The 23,242-nt window shown below is 38.6% G+C and overlaps 3 protein-coding genes and 2 pseudogenes across 3 annotated transcripts in view; 3 read left to right on the forward strand and 2 right to left on the reverse strand.

Annotated features, from left to right (window-relative positions):
* LOC149049034 (uncharacterized) overlaps positions 1-23,242 on the forward strand; it is a 128,714-nt gene that overhangs the window by 91,893 nt on the left and 13,579 nt on the right.
* Positions 12-7,808, forward strand: LOC149049044 (NLR family CARD domain-containing protein 4-like). Its single transcript, XM_089201425.1, has 4 exons — positions 12-183; positions 772-861; positions 1,791-4,468; positions 6,986-7,808. The coding sequence occupies exons 1-4, from the start codon at positions 27-29 to the stop codon at positions 7,157-7,159; spliced, it is 3,099 nt and encodes a 1,032-aa protein (XP_089057551.1). The 5' UTR covers positions 12-26; the 3' UTR covers positions 7,160-7,808.
* The window catches only part of LOC149049045 (uncharacterized), a 30,498-nt gene continuing 16,564 nt past the window's right edge, over positions 9,309-23,242 (reverse strand). The window contains exon 3 of the mRNA XM_089201468.1: positions 9,309-9,912. Coding sequence (XP_089057594.1) covers positions 9,565-9,912 — 348 coding nt within the window. The 3' untranslated portion in view covers positions 9,309-9,564. The remainder of the gene's footprint in view (positions 9,913-23,242) is intronic.
* Positions 9,965-10,864, forward strand: LOC149049046 (uncharacterized; annotated as a pseudogene).
* LOC149049047 (uncharacterized) lies at positions 14,282-15,633 on the reverse strand (annotated as a pseudogene).

Below are 23,242 nucleotides of genomic sequence, written 5' to 3' on the forward strand. Positions count from 1 at the left end.
AACAGCTCTTGGATCAGAAAGGTTACATGTTTGTCAGCAATTTCACAGACTCTGCCTATGTTTGGGATTCTTTCAAGCTTTTCATAGCAGCCACAATAAATCTGTTGGCTCAAATAAAATGTTCTGTTAAAGGCCGTTATGAAGAGTCGTCTCCGAGTGACGCCTCAATCCCAAAGGAAAGAGGTAAAATAAGGACATGTCTATGGGCGTGCCCGCTAACCCCCACCCCCCGACCCCATCATCCTTCACCCTGCCTTTGTAAAATAAATATGCGTGGATCCAGCAAAGTGGCATGAATAGATGCAATACGTACTACTCGCTATCCCGTCATCTTGATGCTTTGCTGTGGTGTCTTTATTTTTGTTGTCAAGCAAGGAGTTCCTAGTAACGAAGATTTAGAGTGGCCTTACCCAAGTTGCTTATTGTATGGAAAAGAGTCTTTTAGAGCTTTTCGCTCGATCGCAAAGTTGAGATATAAATGGTAGGTCACTAAATCCGTTTACATGGCGATGACAATTTTTCTTACTGGCTGGAAAAAAAAAAAAACAGAAAGAAAAAAAAAGAAATCTAGTCGCGTATGTGGGCGTGTATATTTTTGTGTCAAATGATGCAAAGTAGGGTTGCATAATGCAGTGGTACGAATTGGCCTTGAAACAAATTCATCAGGAGACGTTTTATTAGTAAAGGAAAAAGCTCCATTGCTGCAATAAATCTGTTGGCTCAAATAATATGTTCTGGTCTAATTATCTTTTTACATTTGTTACCATGCAGGTGGTTCTACTAAACATTTGCCTCCGCCAAAGGTGAAACGCAGTAATGAAGAGTCGTCTCCGAGTGACGCCTTGACTCCAAAGAAAAGAGGTAAAATGAGGACATGTCTATGGGCGTGCCCGTTAACCCCCACTCTCCAACCCCATCTTCCTTCCCCCTGCCTTTGTAAAATAAAAATGCGTGGATCCAGCAAAATGACATGAATAGATGCAATACCTACTACTCGCTATCCTCTCCTCTTGATACTTCGCTGCAAGGAGTTACCAGCGACGAAAATTTAGAGAGGCTTTCGCAGAAACTCGAAAAATGGAAGACAGTCGGGCGTCATCTCGAAATTGTGGAAGCAAGATTAACGGCGTTTAACAATGAAAATAGGGAATGGTCTGAAAAAATCTGCAAAAGGTTATTACATTAGTAAGAGAGGGAGGGCTCAGCTGCAACATACTCATAAGACACTTAGAATCTCCCGCCTTACCCCTCCCCTCCTTTTAGCCCAACCCCCATTTTATAAACCACACACAACCCAATCGGTCCAACGATGGGCTAATGTTCGAACTTAAGCTTTAGAAACTCATGGTTACTACAATATTTGAGGTTTTCCCTAATGTTTGTCTTAATAATAATTTTACTTGCCACAGAACAAATCAATATATTTTTTTAAGATTTTTGTGTAGCGGAGCAAACAATAGCCTCGATTACCAGCCGCTGTTCGTGAAATGAGCCCAAGCTTCTCTCCTTCACGGGAGGATCGAAGACTGTACTCGTGAATTAGGGGCAAATCAAACCCCCCAACCTCCTCCTTCCCCCCCCCCCCCAAAAAAAAAAAAAAAACACCGTAGTGATCAGATAGTGAAAATGTGAATATTTACCTTCGGAATTAAAGAGTGACGTCGTCAAAGTTACAAATTACAGATGGAAATAATTATTCTCCTTACTGTTTAAAAACCCTTCTCGAGTGATTTTCTTTTCGATGGGGGAGAAAGAGAATTTTTACCAAGCTACTAGTTTTTTGTCTACAGACTCGTCTGTAACAGAATTTTTGGAATGGTGCCAGAATCAGTTGAGGGCGTTTTACAACACCATGTGTCAAGTGAAAATAACACCATGGGACCCAGACAACACGGTACACATTAATAGCATTTACATACAAGTAACGTTTTTACAAGACCACAGGAAACCTGACGGGACAACGAAAAAAAAGCTGGGAGACAGCAGTGAAGTATTTGAAGGTGACGAAGATCATCCCATCCGTAGACGAATTCTGGTGTATGGAAGACCTGGAATAGGAAAGTCTACTTTCACTCAAAAAGTAGCTGTGGATTGGGCAAATGGCAGAAAGAAGATCCTGGAAAAGTTCAATGTTTTACTGTTAATCAGGTTACGAGACGTTTGTGGTATTTCGGACCTCTGTACCATGTTAAAAACAGCGGAACTGTTGTCTGCTGATGACCCGATGGCAGTCAATAACTTGTGTGAATATGTCCGTCAGAACCAGGAGAAAGTGCTGCTCATTTTGGATGGATATGACGAGTACAGCGGTGGAAAATCATCCCTAATTCACCAGATTTGGAGAGGCAGTCAACTGAGAGACTGTTGTGTAATGATCACAACGCGGCCAGTGAAAGAGGATGAGCTTAGAGTGCCAAGTCACGCTCAGTTTGAACTTAACGGGTTCGATAGCTGGGAACAGAAGAAACAGTTCGCAAGTAAGATTCTTCCTGATGAGGAAGATGTTGAAGGGCTACTTGAATACCTGGAGAAGCATGACCTCGAGGAGATGGCAGAGATTCCACTATTATTGTTGATGTTGTGTCTTCTGTGGAAAAAGAAAAAACCTCAATTACCAACATCTCGTGCGGAAATTTGCGTAGAATTTATTCAGACTCTCTTGGATCATATGGCTATTAAAGACTCAGACAACGTCGCAACAGATAAAAGCATAGATGACTATCAAGAGGAACTTTCCAAAATAGGAAAACTTGCATTCGATGCTCTTTTGGAGGACTGCCTTCATTTTAACTTCAGTAAATTTCCGCCTGGTGATCTCTTCGAGAAGCTTATTCATGTCGGTTTTTTCCAAGTTTCCAAACTTTCTGCTTTGAACCGTGAGAAGATCGTGTCTTTTCTTCACAAGTCCGTTCAGGAGTTTCTTGCCGCTTGGTTCACCGTTCAAGAAGTGAAGGTTAAGAAGAATGAAACCGTCACCTGCTTGTCAGGAATGGATACGCTTGAAAAATCAAGGAAGATGGCTGAAGTTCTAAAATTCGTTTGTGAGTTGTCATCAGAAGCTGCTGGCATTGTTTTTGATCATCTACGTTATGTCGGAGAGAAAGAAGGTCTCACAAATTACAATTTTACTAGGACGCCTTCTGTCGAAGATTTGTCTCATGCACAAAAGGAGTTTATTCTATTCTGTGTCGATTGTTTGTTTCGTTGTCCAGCCTCACACAGACTAGCTGTGTATTCTGCATTTCTCTCATGTGTTAACCATGTTGTAATACTTGATGAGAAACACTCGTCTACTGCTGCCAAAACGCACTTCTTCAAAGACACCAGCAGTTTTCCGAACTATTTATTTTCAAGAGTTTCAAGGAGGTGGAATGAACATGATGATTTTCCATTCATATTATTTGACTTGAACGCGGTCCTTTTAACGTGCTCTGGAGAAATTAAAGATGTTAAAAAATACGCCCATTTACGCCAGGTGGACTTTTTCCTCAAAAAAAGCGAAATGAGAAACTTTATTTATCTACGTCGCATAAAAAAACCTGTTCTTCGTTCTAAACTGTTTCGTGAACTGATATCAGTGCCGGTTTGTTCTTCTCAGCCACCTGTGGATAATCTGCGAAATAATGAAGACGACAACATTGCACTGTCTTTGACTGAGAACAGATCTGACCAGACACAACAACATTGTTTGTCACTGGTGAGAGAGGTTGGTTTATCCGTGGGAGAAGTTGAGGATTTTGTTCTGTTGAAGAACTTGTTTCCCTTATTAACAGCTCCTCGAGATATTTCTATTTGGGGGTACGTGACAGATGCCTTTGAATTTAATTCGATTGAGAGCGTGATTCACAGAATTAATTTTACTGACAATCTCCACAGTTTAGAACTTCGTGGTATCAATCTAACAGAAAAGTGTGCTGCTTTTATTGCTAAGTCACTGCACCACTCTCCAAACTTGCATGAGCTCAGCTTGTCATGGAACCCCTTACACAGCGGTGTGAGTCATTTGGTTGAGAATCTTCATCACGTGCCACAGTTGACTGTGTTAGAGTTATTTGAAGTACAAATGGGAGAAAAGGAATGTGCTGCACTGGCTGCCTCATTACATTACTTAAACAAGTTAGAAAAACTGAATATGTCTCACAATGCACTGGGTCACGGGATTATTGAACTGGCCAAGAACCTGAATAGTGTACCCAATCTGACTCAGCTAGGCCTGTCGGATACAAATATGGGTAAAGATGAAGCATCAGCACTGGCTCGTGCACTAAAGGATGTACTAGAGCTGAGCTATCTTGGACTAGAGGGCAATCCACTTGACAGAGGAGTCAGGGACCTGGTTCAGCATCTTAGCAGTGTTCCTAAGCTGACGTACCTGTACCTGCTCAATGTTCAGATGACAAAGACAGAGTGTGAAGAGTTGTGTACAGCAGTAAAAGGGAGAGGCATCGCTTTGTACACTGATTACCATGTAAGAGTCCTTTTGTTGTTTCACTCAGTTGTATCTAATCTTTAGTTAGACGTTCCTCAGAATAGCATTAGATATTGTTTCCAGCAAGTTGCTTTTGATAAAATTAACAGAGTAGTCTGCATGGGAAAGAATGTAGACATCAGGAACAGTCACTGTTTTCGAAATTTTCTATTTCTATTTTGTGACATCAGGAGCCATTGTTGGGGATGGCGGAGACCGTAAACAGCCCATGTTAAGTACTTTAAAGGTTCATGTAATGCTTCTCTGACTATGGTTTCCAGAAAATTTGTTTAAGATTAAATTAAGACAGAAACAAATTCAGCTTTCAAAACTTTGATATTATTTACAGACAGTAGTTTCCAGTGTAGTGGATGCTTGATTACTGAAACCTAATTGAACCTTTGGGAGTTTGATTCATTCGAGTTCATTCGATTGGCCTTTGAGTTTTAGCGAAATCTTGTGAAAGAAAATTCTGTAGCTATGCTTCACATAAGAGAGAGAAAAAAAGATGAATTGTGAGAATTTTTCTCGGACCAAACTTCTTTGCGCAATGGTAATTTTTGAATTTTTTAGGCTTGTGTTGTTATTATGGGATGCTTTTATTTGGGTTTGATTATGTGACCTGAAATTACTGTGAACCCATACATGCTTTGGATTTGATGACGTTGTTCGCTACAATCTGTACCAGCATCTATTCGCTTTTATTAACAGGAAGCGTTAACCCAACAAAATAGAAAGAACCAAACAAAAAAGGTTTTTTCTTGTGTTAAATCCAAATGCGTGTTTTAAAAAGCGAAAGTCATGTTGATTCTATTGTCATAAATTTACGTTTTAAAGGTTTGTACTGATGATAGGAAATAATTCACCAAAAGTTGTCGGTGAAATGATTAACATCCAAGAAGAAACTGACACGGTGCTATAATTTACTTGCACTTAAATGGTTTCATTATTCTTATTTATCAGTTGGATTCTTTTTGTCTTTAGCTGCATTGCCCATGTTGAGTAACTCTGTCAGATGCTCGTAAAGCCCTCGGTCGCTTTTGTCATAGAAGCCTATTTTTTTTTTCTTTTAAGAAAAATTAAAGAAAAACATTGTAAATAGCGAATTTGTTAAAATGACTATTTCAAACCTTACACTCTAAAACCTTTTTGGTGTGTTAAACGAAAATATAACATAAAATAAAGAGCTAAGTACTCCGGGGTTGGTAATAAGGCAAAAAGAGATAATAGCGAGAAGGAATTGGCAAAGAAGACAGGCGGGCACAAAATTCAACCGATAAATATATATATATATATAGATATATATTTTTTTTGGAGGGGGAGGGGGGTGGGGAAAGGAGGAGAAAAAATCAAGAAAGTGTTTCACATGGGTCGCCTCTGATAAGCGCTTTGGCTCGATGTTCCCATTCTGTATCCAAAATAAGACCAATATTACCACGTCCTAAACAAAATAAAGCGCTTGCACTAGTCGTGAGAAGAAGCCTTTTGGAGGTGAAGTTTCCATTAACATCTCATTCAGCTGAAAGATCTAGGAAAGACGTTATGTTATGGAACCTGTGAAATTAGCGCTTGAAGAATGAAGCATTACTGTGCGTCAGGTGTAAGCGCCCTGCTAGAAAACAAACGAAAAATCAAAAGAAATCATTTTAAAAGCTTAAACTTCATAGGCGCGACCCGTGACACGCGGCTACTAGTCAAACTCGGTACTGCGCTATAATTTACTCGCTTTTCAATGGTTTCCTTATTCTTATTTATCAGTTGGATTCTTTTTTAAGTGTCTCGTATATGATTCAAATGGTTTTGTAAGAAAAGTATGGTTACATTGAGAGGAGAGTTCTTTACTTTTGGGAAAGTCAAGGAAAACATCGAGGACTCCGGGTCATCAAAAAGAAATATTTAGGGTTGTCTGTCTTTCAATCGTGTAACAATTATGTTCGTGGAGAGGTGAACAGGAGTAAAACCCGTTGCGTGTAGTCGTGCAAGGTTGGAAATTTGTTAAATCGTTGATTTTCTATCGGGCAGACAATAACTTAGCTAATACTTTGTGTGTGGAAAGTAAAATAATTTCGAAGATATTAGACAGTTTTCCTCCCTCTAAAAAAGTTAGTATTTATTGTAATTTATGTGTTTGTTTGTAAACCTTCACCTCATCTTAATCGTCAGTTAGCATTGTTTTTGTTATTTGTAACTGAGATCGTTTTCCTTGTTGTAAAATAGTCTTAGTCACTTGTAGCTATTTGAATTCAAAAGTGAATGTCCTCTTTCACTGCTCGCTATATGGACAAATATCTTTGATTGCGAGAAATATTTATCTTGTGTGTTAAAATGTAAGTTGAGTGTTACATAGAAATTAATGAAACAGGTGTATTTTGCCTAAGCGAAGGAAACGTAATATTCCGATATACGTGGGGAGAATCAAGATCCTTTAGATATTTATCTGGTGTGACAATGCTAGATGAAAGTTTCACATAATTGGTGCTGTGGTTGATGTTGTGTCCTTTTTTTGTCCTGTGATAGGTAAGTGATCTGGCAGGTGGAGAGTGGATCGAGCGAATTCTTACAGAAGCTGAGCTGAAAAAAAAAGGAAAAAGGTTCAGAAAAGAGCCAGATGATGATGACGATGATGAAGATTACAGAAGAAAGGACATGTTTTGTGTTCATACAGTTGTACCAGCGAACACTGAAAAGTGAACATCCTACGTAATGGATGGTGAACTGTTCGTAAACACTTTACCCGCGCGTTGCAAAAATAATTGAAGAAAGATAAACACAATAGCTTCTATTTGGCGCAAAAATATTCGCGTATATTTGTCCTTAAACATTATCTGTTGCTCTAAGCTCTCACTTTTCCTCGAGCTTCACTCAGAAACTTTTCGCATCTCGGAACAGATAATGTCCAAACAGCAAAAAAAACAAAAACCATCGTGCATATATTTGCGCCAAATAAAGACTATTTTTTATTTACAATTTCGGAAATTGCTGGACGTGTTTCCCGTCTCTTACGGTGTTATATCTTTATGTCAGCATATAGTATAGGAGTGGCGTCCAGTTCGAATTGGAAACTTAGATAATTTGCCGACGGTACTTCCCTTCTCAGATCACGAAAATTTTAGTGATTTCACGTTGTTGTTTTGCAGTGGACGGCTGAGAGATGAACAGAGTTTTAAAACGCACGCGCTGAGCTATTGTTCTGTCATTATTCAGATCTTTTGTTTTGCTACATCCTCGTTGCCGTTGTCGTGGTTTGCAGAAGTTCCCTAAATTCTAGTCCCGTGTGAAACGTCTTATATTGTAACCGGAAATGCAAATTCTTTTCAGCAATAAAATACCGAGTTGTTACTCAGTTTTTTTGCTGATCAGAACGCTAAACGAATTTCTTAGGATATCAGAGTGAAATAGTTTAGCATAGATCCCAAAAGTGACTTTTTGACGCGAAGAAAGAAAAGCCCCTCTATTTGTATGTGCCAGTCTCTCCTTTTATGGAGACGGCCAAAAAAGGGGTGAGGTGAGACATTGAAGGTCTCGGGAAGAGTGAGAGGAGCTTCCTTTCCTTCCCAAACCCCAATTTCCACTCTTCCAATAATTCGATCTTTTCCAGCAACTGAGACCCTGGCAGGATACAAGCTCAATTTTTTCAAGTTAATTAATTCAAATTACTCAACTCAACTAATTCAAACTTATTAATTCAATTAATACTATTAATTCTAATTAGCTGACAAGCTCATTTTGTCTTTGCAAAAAAAGCCGACTTTGAGAAAAGGCACAGATGAATGATTCCTTGAGTTTGGATCAGTTTACAGGCAGCGTTGTGCTTTCAGTTAGGCTTATTTTTTGATGCTTTACATTGACGATGCTTGAAACTGGAGATGTATGGAAAATCTTTCGTGATCAGAAAATTTTAAGTCGATAATTGGTGTTACAAGCTTAAATGCTTGTTCGTCTCACTTGTCACTGTAAATAGCAATTTAGTACGTCAATTTTTACCCAACGTTGTGACTTTTTTTAGCCTCACTTTTATTGATTTATTAAAAGAATTTTTTTATGAAATCTCTTTGTCTCTTTGTAATTAAAGTACAGATGGCATGAGTGGTTGAAAAAGACCCTGTATACGACCTGTATCCTTGTTGTCTGGACCCCAAGGCACAGTCACTTAAATAGTTCTTTCACAGCTGAACGCACCACGCACAGAATGATATTTTTGCGCAGACTTTCTTTTTTATTAAAAAGACTAGTATGTAGTCTTTAGTTCGATACGGGCAGCCCCTGGATGAGAGGAAAAACTGGTAAATTTTCATGGTTTTGATTTGCTTTTTTTTTTTTGATAATTTATCGCAAAGTTTGTCGGCCTGACTTGTGTAACAATAACGGCTTTTGTGTCCCACTGACCGACCGTTTTCAATATTGTTTTTGATTTTTTGTTTGCATGTTTGTTTGTTTTTTTTTCCTATAGCCACTTATTTATTTCCACAAGCCGCCCGTCGTTCCTTAAGTTGTTCTACGCTGTTTCACTCGATCAGCAGGCATTAAAAGCTTGGCATCTAAGCATCCTCTCCTTTTTGCTGCTGTGATTTAATTCTACCAAGTGTTAAACCGGACGACGAGAAAAACTCAAAAGGTGGAAAAAGGCCGAAATCATTGCAAGCAGTCTCCTTTTTCGTCGTTTGCCCCTTCCTCCCCCACTTCTCTTCCGCTAGAGCACTCTAAAACAAACTTGATATACCAACCTCTATCAAATTTGTCGTACACAGAGCCTACGATGGTTTGTTAGGTTTCGGGTTTAACTCCTCGAAAAGGGGATTTTCTTTGCGCTAGCTATTAAATAATCAGAAGACCCGATTGGTTTCTTTTTTCAAATTATTATATTTAAGATCACATTCAAGTTGTTTTGCAGCCTAATTGGTATCACGGACAACACACAATTTTCACTTTCTATATAAAATCAACATCATATCCATTGGCAGAAAACGTGTTACATAACTTTAAGGCGGTTAACTCGTTGCAAATTATAATTAACTGGAAGCTGATACAATGCAACTACTTAACAATTTAACTAGTGTTCATGTTAAGGGATAACTTTAGAGGCTTTACATAACGCTTCACTTTGATAAGGTGCTAGCGATCCCGCCTAAGACTGGTATCATTTGCAGCGCTCTATCAAAGAATCCCGGCTTTTGAACTTGCCGTTGTCGGCTCTGATTGAGTAGCAGCTGTTGTCTCAAGCTCTCCACTGTCTTCTCCATGCCTTCATTTGATTTTTGCATTTGTGCAAGTCGTTGGCTGAGTACTTGGTTTTCTTGCATGAAATTTCGTCTGTGTTTTTCAACTTCCATCATTCTCGCCTTTACCATGTTCTCCATTTGTTGCCGTTGGACCGCTGCTTCAGCTTCCATCTGTTCACGGAGTCTCTTTTTTTCTTGCTCCTGTTTTGCCTGCAGCATTTCCATCTAATTACCAGACAGGAAAAAGTTCAGGTCAGACAGCTATAGGAGAGTCATGATGAAAAATATTATGGCATCTACTCTTGTTCACCTCTGTGCTAAAATCATCAAATTTCAAGGAATTTCAAACATATCTTGCTTTTTCCTAGAAGCATTCCAATTCCAATCAAGTGAAGTTCTATGTGTTTACAATTTTACATTTCGAATTATCGTCCGCCCCTTACGAGTTCCCAAAAATTCTTAAGCCTCTTGAGAAACAGTGGAGGCATCAGGGCATTTCCGTGGCTGTTTATCTTGACGACGGATGGGGAACTGAAAAGGATTCTCAAGTGTGCAGTATTGTCGCAGATGCCGTCAGAACTGACCTTTCTAAGGCGGGTTTCGTTACTAACGAGGATAAGTCAGTGTGGATACCTTGCCAGAGGCTTGATCAGCTGAGTATCACTTGGGATAGCGCTCGTGGAACCATTGAAATTGTCGATAGGAGGGTTGCAAAAATAACTAGTACCATTGACAGTATTATCGACTCTGATTTTGTTCTTTCTGCCAGAAGATTGGCCTCTTTTACAGGGTAGATAATTTCTACAGCGCCTGTTTCCGGAAATATCTCAAGGATCATGACTAGGCACTGCATTATGTCTACATTAAGCGCGCAGCACTGGGACTCGAAAGTTAAGATAGATCCCTATTGCATTGAGGAGTTCTATTTCTGAGAAAACAATCTAAATCCCATCAAAAGCGCAATTGTTTTCTTATTAATAAGCCACAGCGTTTCGCTTACTCCGATGCAAGTGCTACGGGGTGTGGTTCAATTATTACCCTTAATGAGGATTGTGTGTGTCACAAGCTTTGGGAGCCTTCAGAGCGCTCTAAGAGCTCTACTTGGAAAGAACTTGCAGCCATTGATTTTTCTCTGGAGTCTTTTGGGCCAAGGTTCACTTGTCAAGTGGTTCATTGATAGCCAGACGGCGGCTAGAATCATAGAAGTCGGAAGCGTGAAATTGGATTTGCACAGGTTTGCAATTAAAATTTTTCAGTTTTGCGCGGAGCGCAGTATTCTTTTGAAGGTGCGGTGGATCCCACCAACTAAAACTGAGAAGACGAATTACATCAGTCACCTTATACACTTTGATGATTGGAAAATCACACAGGATTTCTTTCTAAGTTTGGAAGAGTTATGGGGCGCGTATACAGTTGACTGTTTTGCTGATTTTTGTATAGCAAAGCTTTCTAGATTCTTTTCGCGTTTCTGGAATCCGGGTGCGTAAGGAATTTACTTCTTTGCCCAATAGTTAAGTTCCGATAATTGTTTAGTGGTTCCTCCAGTTTCTCTTGTTGCTCGCGTTTTCCATTATCTGAGCCTACAGAAAGCGATGGCTACTCTTGTAGTCCCATCATGGCCTTCGTCCAGTTTCTGGCGTCTTCTGACAAGCAAATATATGTGGTTCATTAAAGGATGCTTTACGCTGAATGCATCCCAAACTCTCACCCTGGGAAGAAATTTAAGTTCATTCCTTGGTTCTCCTCGCTTTACGGGCGAGGTTGTCGCGCTTAGATTCGAATTTTTGTAGGTATTATCCAGGCTTTTTGCCCTTCGAGTTAGGTCGAAGGGTCATTGTTTTACTCTTGCTTAGTAAAGAAGATAGACGAGAATTTGTTTTAACGAGAAATTTTTCCAGTGTAAGGTCGACTATCACTCTCTGTTCAAGAAATAAGCCTAACTCCTCCATCAACGTTCAGTGGAAGGTTTGTGATCAAAAAATCGGATCGTTCGTGTCGAAGTTACAGAGTGCATGCTTCGCTTTTCACGAAAAGGCTTCGAGAACTAATGAAAAAACATGTGGGAACTCTGTGCATTGCAGAAGTTATTTTTCACATGCTTTCCAAGTGCTTTTCAGCAGTCTTTTTTAAGGTAAATTTTACATACATACGTAATTTTCCTCTGGAATACGCGTTTACCCTCGCGACGTGAAAAGAAATGACATGGACGCATCCAAACCAGTTGCTAGACACTTTAATCTCCCTAATCATTCTAAACAACATACGACAGTTTGCGGCCTTTCCTTACAGCTAGGCAGTTCGGAAAGCCGCAAAACATTAGAACAAAAATTTATCTTCCAAATCGGCACTCTTAATTCCCACGGTATCAACGAGCGCTTTTCATTCAACTAATTTATTCTTGTTTTCTCGTCACCATACTCCCACCAATAGAGTAACTCCACTTTCTGCATATAAACCCACACACAACCCATAATTCCTCCAATCGCTCTGACGAAGGGTTAACGCTCGAAACATCAGCTTTTTTATTCATTACGGTGGCTAATTTACGTTTTTAACTCAGTTGTTAACGCTAAATTAACTGCTATACTCTCCTGTCATTAAATGAGTAACATACAGCCGCAGCTATCAGGAAAACATGGAGGAGTTGAAGTTTTTCAAGCTTTTACATGGTTTTGCCAGTAACGTAACTGCAACATATGAATGGAACATTTTAGTAACCAGATTCATGTGAACTCACCCGCATTTTTTGTGTCACTATCCACATCCAGATTCCAACGGTTTCCGGATCAAAATGATGACCGAGGGGGAACACCTCAGGTTGATCGCAAGCTTCGCTCAAAATATACGACTTCTCTTTTCTGTATGGCCTGGCAATCGATACAATACACACGGGACCTACACATAGGAAATGTAATGAAACATATTTCAATCAATTTAGATAACTCTAGTAGTTGGAAATCACTCATTAAAAGTACGTTTTAAACGGTCATACCAACTTATTATATGGGCATGCAAAGGAATTTATCAGCCGTGATCGCAGTTAGACCAAATTTGATACACGACTTTCACTTTATTGTGATGTTAGCAGCCAATAGAAATGTAAGATTTACATGGAGAAATTCTGGTTGCATTTTTAAATTGAATGTGTCTGAAGGTAAGTGAAAAACCACCCAAATAGCCATAAGAAGGCCAGGAAAAAAGACACACCCGTACATGCAGGCACGTGTGAATACGGAAAGATAAGCTATCGTCGTTAGTGAATCTCTTAAGATCCAACCCAGGAAAGGAGCTTTAAAGCCAAAAAGAAGTGTTTGAAACGCGCCTCGACTGACAGTCGCATACCAGAATGGACATCATAACGAATTGTGGGAAAAGTAATGTGACTAATCTGTGGTGCGTCTAACTCGTTCTTCGGATTGGTTAAGTGTGTAAAGCGGAATTCTTTTTATTTGAAAATCTTATTTATCTAATCTTGCAAAAAACTGAAAAGAATTGGTTTCAATTACATCGCATAATAACCGGAAATATATCACGACTACTCTAAATATCGACTCCGGCGAGTTCTTTCAACGCTTGGATCAATCACGGGCAGACAAGCCTGTGGGTTTGAGACCGCGTGACGTCAGTTATTTGATACGCTATTTAACTCTTACTTTGGTTGCAATTTGCAATGGTCGATCTCGGCAAGACGCAAGTGATCCCGAGAAATGAGCGAAGCCAGAAATCAGTGTATTTGCCCGCCACTAACTACCTCAAAAGTCTGCTCGATTTCCGAGATTCGCTCATCATCTGCCGTCGACACGTGATGTGGACCGAAGAGGTCGATCATAAGCCTTCGATTAACCGTATTAAAAATTCTAATTAATCACTAACTGAGCTCACTTTTCACCCGACCCTTCCCACGCCAGTGCATAGTGCGTCAGTCGAAAGACGGTACAAACCAGCCCTGGCATGGGAAGGATCGGGTGAAATCTGAGCGGCTCAGTTAGTGTTTTTAAATCAAAACAGTCCCAAGCATTAGAACGAAAGATATCTGTCACAGAGGTTCGTGTTTCTACACGTCGTTCATCTGCTAAGCTAAGAACGTGTACAGGCGTATTCATCACCCTCTCTTTATTTAAAAACAAGAAATGTATGAAATGTACGAGTTTCGCTGTTCTGATTTTTTCCGTGGATTCAAACTAGTATGGTGACAGGACAGCCCAGCGATTCCGCCCATTTATTCCATGGAAACTAATACTTTAATTTCTCGCGCTATGATTGCATTTCTCAAAGGAAATTTAATTTGTGGAGCCATCTTCAATACATGTTGGATGAGATAACTTGCTCCATAACTACGAGTAAAGAGTAAGTTGAAATAGCAGCCGGTAATTAGAAGAGTCAGTCACTTACCTACAAGTCTATAGATAGATTTGAGAATATAATGGCGAGATAAAGGTATTTTTATCTGCTCCACTGACTAAGTGTTGAAATCTTTTTTAATACGGAATTTTTATCGTTTACCGGTCAGCTTTGATTTGAATTTAAGACAACATCCTTCTAACTGAATGGAGTTACAAGTACAGTCTATAAAAAGCTAAGTTTTTCGTTTGTCTCACGATGTAGTCACGTGTGATGTAGATCGCGACGTTTCGACTGCATACTTTCTAACTATTAGAAACCAGAACAGATGACAGATGTTTTTCTCCTCAGAGATAACGGAGGGTTTTGTTACGAGGCGTTTGGCGCGCTCGTAAAGGCACTTAACAATACCGCGTTTTACTGATTGAGGGTGGTGTGAATCATACGCTAAGTATTGATCGGTGTGCGTGGGCTTCCTGTATACGCTGGTGGAGAGACGGCCGTCAGGTTCTCTTAAAACTGCGGTGTCCAGGAAGGCGAATTTGTTGTCTCTCTCTGTCTCCATGGTGAAGCGGATGGAAGGCTGCTGGTTGTTTAAATGCAGTAGGAAGTCGTCTAACGTTCTCGCGATCCAGGATGGTAAAGGTATCGTCCACGTAGCGTTTCCAGATCCTAGGCTCGTAGAATGATGTAGTTATCGCCTGTTCTTCGAAATTCTCCATGTAGAGGTTGGCAATAACAGCGGAAACCGGACTCCCCATGGCGGCGCCGTCTTTTTGCTCGTAAATCGATCCGTTATACTGAAAGTATGTGGATCTCAATACGAAGGTCAAAAGGTCAGCGATCTGTGCAGGCGTTAGCGTGGTGCGATCTGCAAGGCCTGGGTCGTTCTCGAGTTTCTGCAGTGCGGCTTGTACAGCGGCGTCGATAGGAACGTTGGTAAACAGCGATTCTACGTCGAAGGATACCATGATCTAGTTGCCTAAGATCGTCTCATTGCTGAGGGTGGATACGAAGTGGGCTGAATTGGTCACCGTGTACTCTGACTTTCCTGTTAAAGGAGACAGGATGTTGGCTAAGTAAGCGGATAAATCATATGCAAAGGTGTTTACTCACGACACGATAGGTCTTAGCGGTACGTCGGCCTTATGGATCTTCGGTAAACAGTAGATTCTAGGCGGCTGTTTGTGTCGGGGTCGGATCTTGTTGTAAACGGCCTCTGATAGATATCCACTTCGCTTCAAGGTGAGCAGCTTTTCGGACAACTTGCGGGTCAGACGGTCTGTCGGATCTTTGTTGAGGAGCTGGTAGGGTCCGTTCTCAATAAGCGTAGACATCTTGGCACGGTAGGTGTCGGTATCCATGACTACGCTAGCGCGCCCTTTGTCCTTTGGGAGGACCATGATGGAATCGTCTTCTTTCAGGTTTTTAAGTGCATCTCGCATCTCCTTCGTGATGTTAGGCTATGGTGGTTCCGCCTGTTGAAGGATACCGTTAACAGCTCTTCTGACAGTATCTGCTTGTTCGGCGTCGAGTTGTCTTACGGCTGCTACGACCTTGGCGATGATCTCTGTGGTAGGAATATTCGCAGGAGTTACGGCGAAGTTCAGTCCTTTCTTCAGTAGGGCCTTCACACGTGACTACATCGTGAGACAAACGAAAAACTTAGCTTTTTATTGTTATTCACCACGATGAATAACCACAACCTTTTCCACGAAAGTACAGTCTACAATCTAATTTTGTTATCCGTAGATGTCAAATGAAAGAACGAGCGAAATCGGTCTGACTGGCAAAAGTACATTTATTTTTTTCAATCCCGTTCTGTCGCAGAAAGTGTCAAAGACCCTAAGGTAAGTTATAGTTGAAAAATAAGCTGATGGTTTACCGATGAAATAAATGCAAAACTTGTCCTTTTTGAATGAAATTCTGTAACATAGATGGCTCCCAGGGAGTAGTTGCTTGACTGCATGGGACATTTTTAAGGTTTCCATATGCGGTGACCATGTAAGTGTGTCGTTGCACAAGGCGACTGAGAACTCACGCGATTACATTTTACTAGCAAATAGAAAGGGCTTTCATTCGCTGAGCGAATTTTTATCCACTGTAATCATAAAAATCACAATCTCCTCGATTGTGGTTGGTTTAAAAGACTCCTGTTTTCCACTAATTCACTTGCCAAGTTGTTATTGGACAGGCAATAAGCTAATCACATTCAAAGTTGTAGTTTTAATCAACCAATCACAACCTTGGTTTCAATCACCATATAAACAGTGTACAGACTCCTAAATTGGAGCTTTCTTCAAAATTGGAGTTTTTTTTCCATGAACAAATGAACGTCTAGACGTTTACGCATGTTTTGTAGACTAACTGATCTGAGATACTACTGCAGCAGATGGAGGTGAACCTCATCTCTGGTACACTAGGCAGATCTTGATGAAAAGCAAACAGATATGATTTTATAGGAATGCACTCGTTTCCTAACTGGAGAGTTTCTAAAATAATTATGTCAGTAAAGTTGAGTCAATCTAGACACAAATTCCGTGACTCAGTACTACCACTTGTCACGCAACATTCAACATGTCCTCAAGGAGTCACGGAATGGTTTTACTTCAATATTTCATTAAACATTTTTCTTTCTTTTTGTGGCATAAAGGTCATCTATAGAATGTTGAGCCAAGCTATTACTACTACAAGGAGCGATCAATTACAATGAAACACATTTTCAAAACATTCAGCATTTCCGGCTTGCGCTAAAGATTACCTTTCCACGTGACTGGCAAGCTTGAGTGGAATGCAGAGACGCGGCTTCACAGTCCTCTCGAAATCAATAATCAACTGGTTCACGTTTCAACTAAAGAATCCTTGTGTTTCCCCCTTTCAGCCAGGCTCTGAAATTCTAAAACAGTTCGTCATGTCAGTTTCATTGAACGAAGTCGAAGTTGTACAACAGATGTAGCTCAGTTTCATTGAACACGAGCATGTGCAATCGTCGGGTAAAGAAGAAATAGAGGTAAGGTTGTGGTCTGCCAACTCAGGCGAGAGTGCATTTCTGACATGGTTTTACTGGATGTCAAGATTTCTAACTCATGTACGCTTGAGAAAATGTATTATTGAGCTGCTCAAGTAATTTTTGTAGATTGATATTTACAATAGTTGTTTATGTGCATTTAAGATCAACAACCTCTAATGCTTCATCGTGAAAGTTGCCTATGTCATCATGTTCCTGTTTATTTATATGGAGCGAGCTGAATTCGTATGAATTATTTGTATTTCCAGTATCTCATTGTTGTTTGGTTGTTCGTTTGATTTATTTCAATTAATTGAAACTGTTCTTTTAAAATCGACGAACTTCGAATTCATCGGTAACTGCTTGCATAGAGTGCTTCAATTTAAACGTAATGGGTATCGTTTAATCGACATCCATTTACAAATTAAAGCTAAGTTTACCACATTTAAAAGCATCTCGGCGAGGAAAAATAGTTTTTATACAAGTCAACCGGAATGTTAAAGCTAAGACACCCGATGTGAAACGTTACTTAAACCTGATTCAAACATTGTACACTGTAAATCATATTAATTCTGGAATATCATTTTGCTGATGTGAGTTCCTTAGAGCTGTTTTAATGCGACAAGCATTCATGATCATGACTTTGCCCAGCTTCCTTTCCCAACAGTTTATGAATTCTTAACTGTCACTCACTTTAGTATTGACTTTAATTGAATCATCTCTATCTTGAAGTTAATTTTGATGTATTAAATTTGCCATATTGACAATAGCTCTATAACTTAATTGTTACTTTTTGCTGCCGTAATAACTTTTCAAATATCACCGCTATGACACTGCAGAGTATATACTAAGTTTGAATCTTCTAATGGTGAGATAATTCTACCTGAAGTTCAGTAATTAACTCTCAATGGCTTCACTTCAAACAGCTTTGCTTTGCTCAATTTTTTGTTAAAATTTCTTGATCACATTCTACATCAAATGCATGGGAGCATCATTTGTGACTAAATCACCCATATCAGTTTCTTACCTCTGTATGGTGTTTATTTTATTTTAATTTACTGCTGTTATGATTTTGACTGTACTTTTGGACTTGATAGTTTTTCAAAGTTTAGTAATGAACAGTTGTATTATTTCCAATGCCTACTTAGCTTCTTGTTTCAAATCTATGCTACTTTGAAATGCTCTCTTTCTTCTGTTTTTATTTCATTGCTAACTCAGGGTGACTTCTTTACTTGGGTGCCAAGCGTTACTTAAACAAGTGGATTCTGTCGCCATTTGAAGCAATGATTTGGTTGCTAAGTCTCAGCAATTCCAAAAAAATAATGTTCTCTTTAATTGCAATACAAAAAAAAAATCCAAAGACCTTGACACTTCACTGAAAACCAGTGTTAGAGGTTAATGTAAAAAAATTATGGATTCATTTCTGCATTCCTGAATGCTGGTTTGCATGAAGAATACTGAGAAAACCCAAAATAGATTCCTGCTAACATTACTAATATTAACATTCTAGTCCCATATGGTCAACTTTCATTGGCAGCAAGGTCAGGTTGCAATCTCGCACCTTGTCTTTATGAACTATGTTTATGCTTGTTTTTCTTTGGAATTTTGTTTGTGATGTTTTGTCTTTGTATGCATTTTTTTTAAGTATATGTGTTTGCTTTTAACTTTTGTAAACAAGCCTCTCTGAGAATCACCATGTTGTGAGTGCCCTGGTTAAACATTAATATCCCTTTCACTCCCAGAAGTGATAAACATGCAACTTCTCCCTATAGTGTTGATACATTATCCAATGAACAGGTAATGAGATTACTCAAACTTATCAGGTACAAGATATTATCTTGATTGAACACCAAATTCTCATAACCAGTTTACAAGGAAATGTGTAGTAGCAAGAGAAAATAATTATCAATTAGATCTTGGGAGATATTCATGAAATAACTAAATTATGAACTTTATAAACAGCTGATGCAAATCATCTACTTCACCATTTTCATCATGTACAGAAACATTTTTTCATTGTTGCTATAGGGCTTTTGTTCCTCTAAACATTTCTTGTTTTTGACATTTGACTCAGAGATGAAATCCTGTTTTAATTACACATTCAGGTGTTCAGGAGCAAAGACAAATGTTACATATTTTTAAAACTAAATGTCTGAACAACTTACTTGTAATTTTTTAATGACGTATACCAATTCAGTTGTAAAATGAATGCTTATTCTATTTGATAAATAGATTTTGTGTTGTTGTGTGTCTGTTTATTAATAGATCATAGTTCACATCAAAATGTGCAAAGAACAAAAAAGTGGCAAGTGAGGTGCAGTCTAGTGTGCTACAGATGTACTTACCACATTTTGATGTCAGAACCCATCAAAATGCGCATATAATTCAGTTTATTGGATAAATAATAATAATTGATCTATATGTGTTTTACCTCCTTGCAGCTGAGCTCCAGAATATTCTGAATTCTGGTTAAGTTCCATTCCAAGTTTCCATCCATTTCCATTTTCAAGTTCTGATACTTGACAGACTGAACAACGACAACTTACAGTGATTTTCTCAGAGAGCAGTTATTTTTCCAACAGCTGGTTGAATTTTTTGCTGTCCGCCAGATTAATCACTACCCAGTAGATTGTTGGGAACACAATCTGCCACACAATCTACTGGGTCAGTGGTTTATCTGGTGGATAATATTATTGATTCAATCCAGCAACAGCAAGTACCTGAGAGTTTAATTCAACTACTGCTACCAATTCTCACAGGAGAAGCAACTTGAAAAGTGAGTGTTTATTTTGTATGTATAATTGATATCTAGATATAAATTTATGTATAAAAAAAATAAAATAAAAAAAATAATAATGATAATAATAATAATAATGATGATGATACTGATGATAATAAATAGACCTTCTGCTGGCAATAGAGCTTCAGTAGTCTGCAACAGAGTGCATCAACTGATAACCACAACTACTTGATTTGAGCTCCATTACACAATACATGTACATGTGTAAGGATACATTGTACACCAGTATGATGGTTAACATTCTCAACTTTTTGTATGATAACATCATATTCTATTTTATATGTAAACAAGAATTAGCATGACACAGCATAGTAAGGTAAGAATGTTCAGGAATATAAGTACATCACAGACAATTTACAGAGTCAAAACAAAACTAAGCTTACATGTACTTGGATTTTGTTCCACTTATTTTGAGGTGGCCAACGAAAGAGTTGCCAGTAATCAGATAGTTGTGTTCGCACAAAGATTTCTGGAATTGCCACAGGGTAAAGAAGAAATAAGTGATGAGGAACATAGGGATTAATCCCTAGGTCAAAATTTATACCTACTCATTGTTGATGATGAAATGGTTCAGATTTAAACTGATTTTCAATGCTAATCATTCTCAACAATCACAACAAATAAGCAATGTAGGTGTTTTATTAACTTTAATATATTATGATCAATAATATTATGCTCAAGTAAACCATTTCAATCTCCTGCTGACTTGATTGAGGTAGCTGTTTTTGTAGCACTCTTTTGTATTACCAAGCCATTAAAAAAAGCTACAAGTAGCCTTACTACTATAGTAAACAGAACTTCATTCTTTTATTTCAGAGCAATTTATGGCTGATTTTTCACAATTTTGAACCCATTAAGTGATGCTAATTTCACACTAAAACTTAAACATACATGCATGGAGCAAAGTTTACTGGTGGGTTTTAAGATAGCTCGGATGTTCTCCAGGCTTGATCTGTTTTTAATGCTTTTTATAATCTTCCATAATTAGTCAGTTGGCCTCTGAGCTACAATCTGCATAATTTTGCAGGCCACTCACAGCTCTCACCTTCGCCTAGCTGAGGGTCCACCGGGTGTTAGGTATGATCACTGTCTGCTCCTGAGTATATGGGATATATATATAGCTCATCATCTGATTCGTCAACTTGATTGAAAGTCCTGGTAGATTTCTTTGACACAGTTCCTTGTTAAAAATTTCCCTTGTGATCTTATCTCCTCCATTACTGACAAGGGATGTGCATATTGTAACAAATAATCCTTTTTGCGACACTTGCTACATTTTTTCCAGAGGCAGGAAATTAATGTGCATTGTTTCATGGGATTTCCACAGTCTCAGCATTGGTACCTTTTGCATAGTGTCAGATTTCTTTTTTCCATTCTGGACTGCACTTAAGGTGTTTCTACAGTTCCCTATGTCCTTCAGCTCAATGGTGTATATTTTTCCAGCTCTGGTTCTATCAATTGCCTCATCAAGTGTTAATACTTTGATTCACTTCCTGACTTCACAGCTCTTTGTTCCTGTTACCAATATGCAGAAGATCAGTTCATTGTTTAATACACATTAAGCAACCAGATGCCAATTTTTGTTGCCTGTTTTTGGTGTCAATTTTCCCATCTTCATGGTTGACACTGCGAAATAAGCAGTGCTCAACAATGGAAACTGTTGGGTTCTATGTGATCACCAACTAGTAAATTTTTAGCTTTTTGGTAGGTTTCCTTTCTCACAGCACTGTTCTGAGAATTATTTGTTAAAATTTTTTCAAGTTCTCTCTTTCAAGAAGGTCCAATCCTCCACCTGATTACCTTTCAGACTGATTTGAACAGGTGTAATGACTTGCTGATTAAAGACTGTCATATGCATAGGCTGTGGGAATAATTCTACACACACTATACTGTTTACTTTTCATTAATCAAAAATAAATTAGTATCAGTGGCTAATTAAAGACCATCATATGCTTGGGTGGCAGAAATGGTTAAAGCTACACACACTGCCCTCTCCTTTGTCACTTATCAAAAATGAATCAGTTACATAACCATCAGTTAATGATGGTTAAGGACCATCACAGTGTTCAACACTCAAGCTGGAATTGTGCTACACACTATTCAGACTATTCTGTTTCCTAATTGTTGCTCATGGTAAATAAATCAGTGCCACCATCCAAACACATTAAAAAAAAATTTAAATTATCACTTAGTGCTTTGATAAGAATATATTGTTTCAAAAAGTGTGAAACATATAACTGGCTGCCTTTAAGAAAAGGATCTTAAACTTAAAAATAAATTTTATGCAACCTCTGAGCATCAGGCTTGAGACAAGACCTTAGGTTGATATTCTTTATCATATATTTTGATCTGAGTACAGTATAAGCTTAGTTGTACAAACTGGAGATGTGTCCAGTTCTCTTTGATGTTTGCCACCAGATATGTGATTATTCATATCTTCCAGGGATTTTACATTTATATGGTACAAGGTCATATAAATACACAAATCTATATTGGCTTTGACACCCATTGTGATTGATTTTGTATTTTTCAGTTATTATGACTGATGATTTTAAAATGATTGTCTTTGTAGATTTCTGCAGTGAAGCAGATTTTCCTTAATAGAATTCTGTTGTGAAATAAATTAACCTTAACTTCTACAGTTGCATCAATTAAACATTGATTAAATGGGCAGGACTTGAGGCTAGTTATTGTGTCCAAGCTCAAATATGGTGAATTCAATCAAATTAATTTTATATGTTTCTGTATTGCTTTTATTTTCAGAAGCTGATTGGCAATGTCAGTAACTGTGAGAACTGACCAGAACAGTTCAAAGAACATTTATGGTGACCCACCAAAGATCAATTTTAATCTTCCAGAGATAATTGAACTAACCCAGAATTTTAAAAGTTGGAAGGATGTTCAACTCCCAATTGACATTCTGTTGTTAACAGGGAAGGACTGTGAGTTCTTAAGTTGCTACCATTACATTGTTGATCCATTCAGAAGCTATTTCAAAGGGCTTGGTTCTGTATACTTTGGCAGCTTTGGTGAAGATCAAGATGATAAACTGAAAGTTGCTTTGATGAAATGCTCAGAGGGTTCTAAAGTTCCTGTTGATGGTTTGACTGTTGTAAAGAATGCTGTCACTCAGCTGAGGCCAAAAGCTGTCTTTTCTGTGGGCCACTTCAGTGGTATTAATCAGGAATCAACAAAGCTTGGGGATGTGGTTCTATCAAAAAAGCTCACAACCTATTCGTATCAGAAGGTTACAAAGGATGGAAAGAAATTTTGTGGGTCCACAACTCTTGTAAGCAGAGAAATTGCTGAACTCATCAATTGTGCAGGTCATGGTTGGAATCCACCCCTGGAAAATCCTAAAGAGAGGAAAGTTGAAGTCCTCTGTGGTGAGGTTTTGAGTGGTACTG

Source organism: Pocillopora damicornis, chromosome 3 (assembly GCF_964200805.1).
Source record: "Pocillopora damicornis chromosome 3, jaPocDami1.2, whole genome shotgun sequence".
Taxonomy (NCBI): domain Eukaryota; kingdom Metazoa; phylum Cnidaria; class Anthozoa; order Scleractinia; family Pocilloporidae; genus Pocillopora; species Pocillopora damicornis.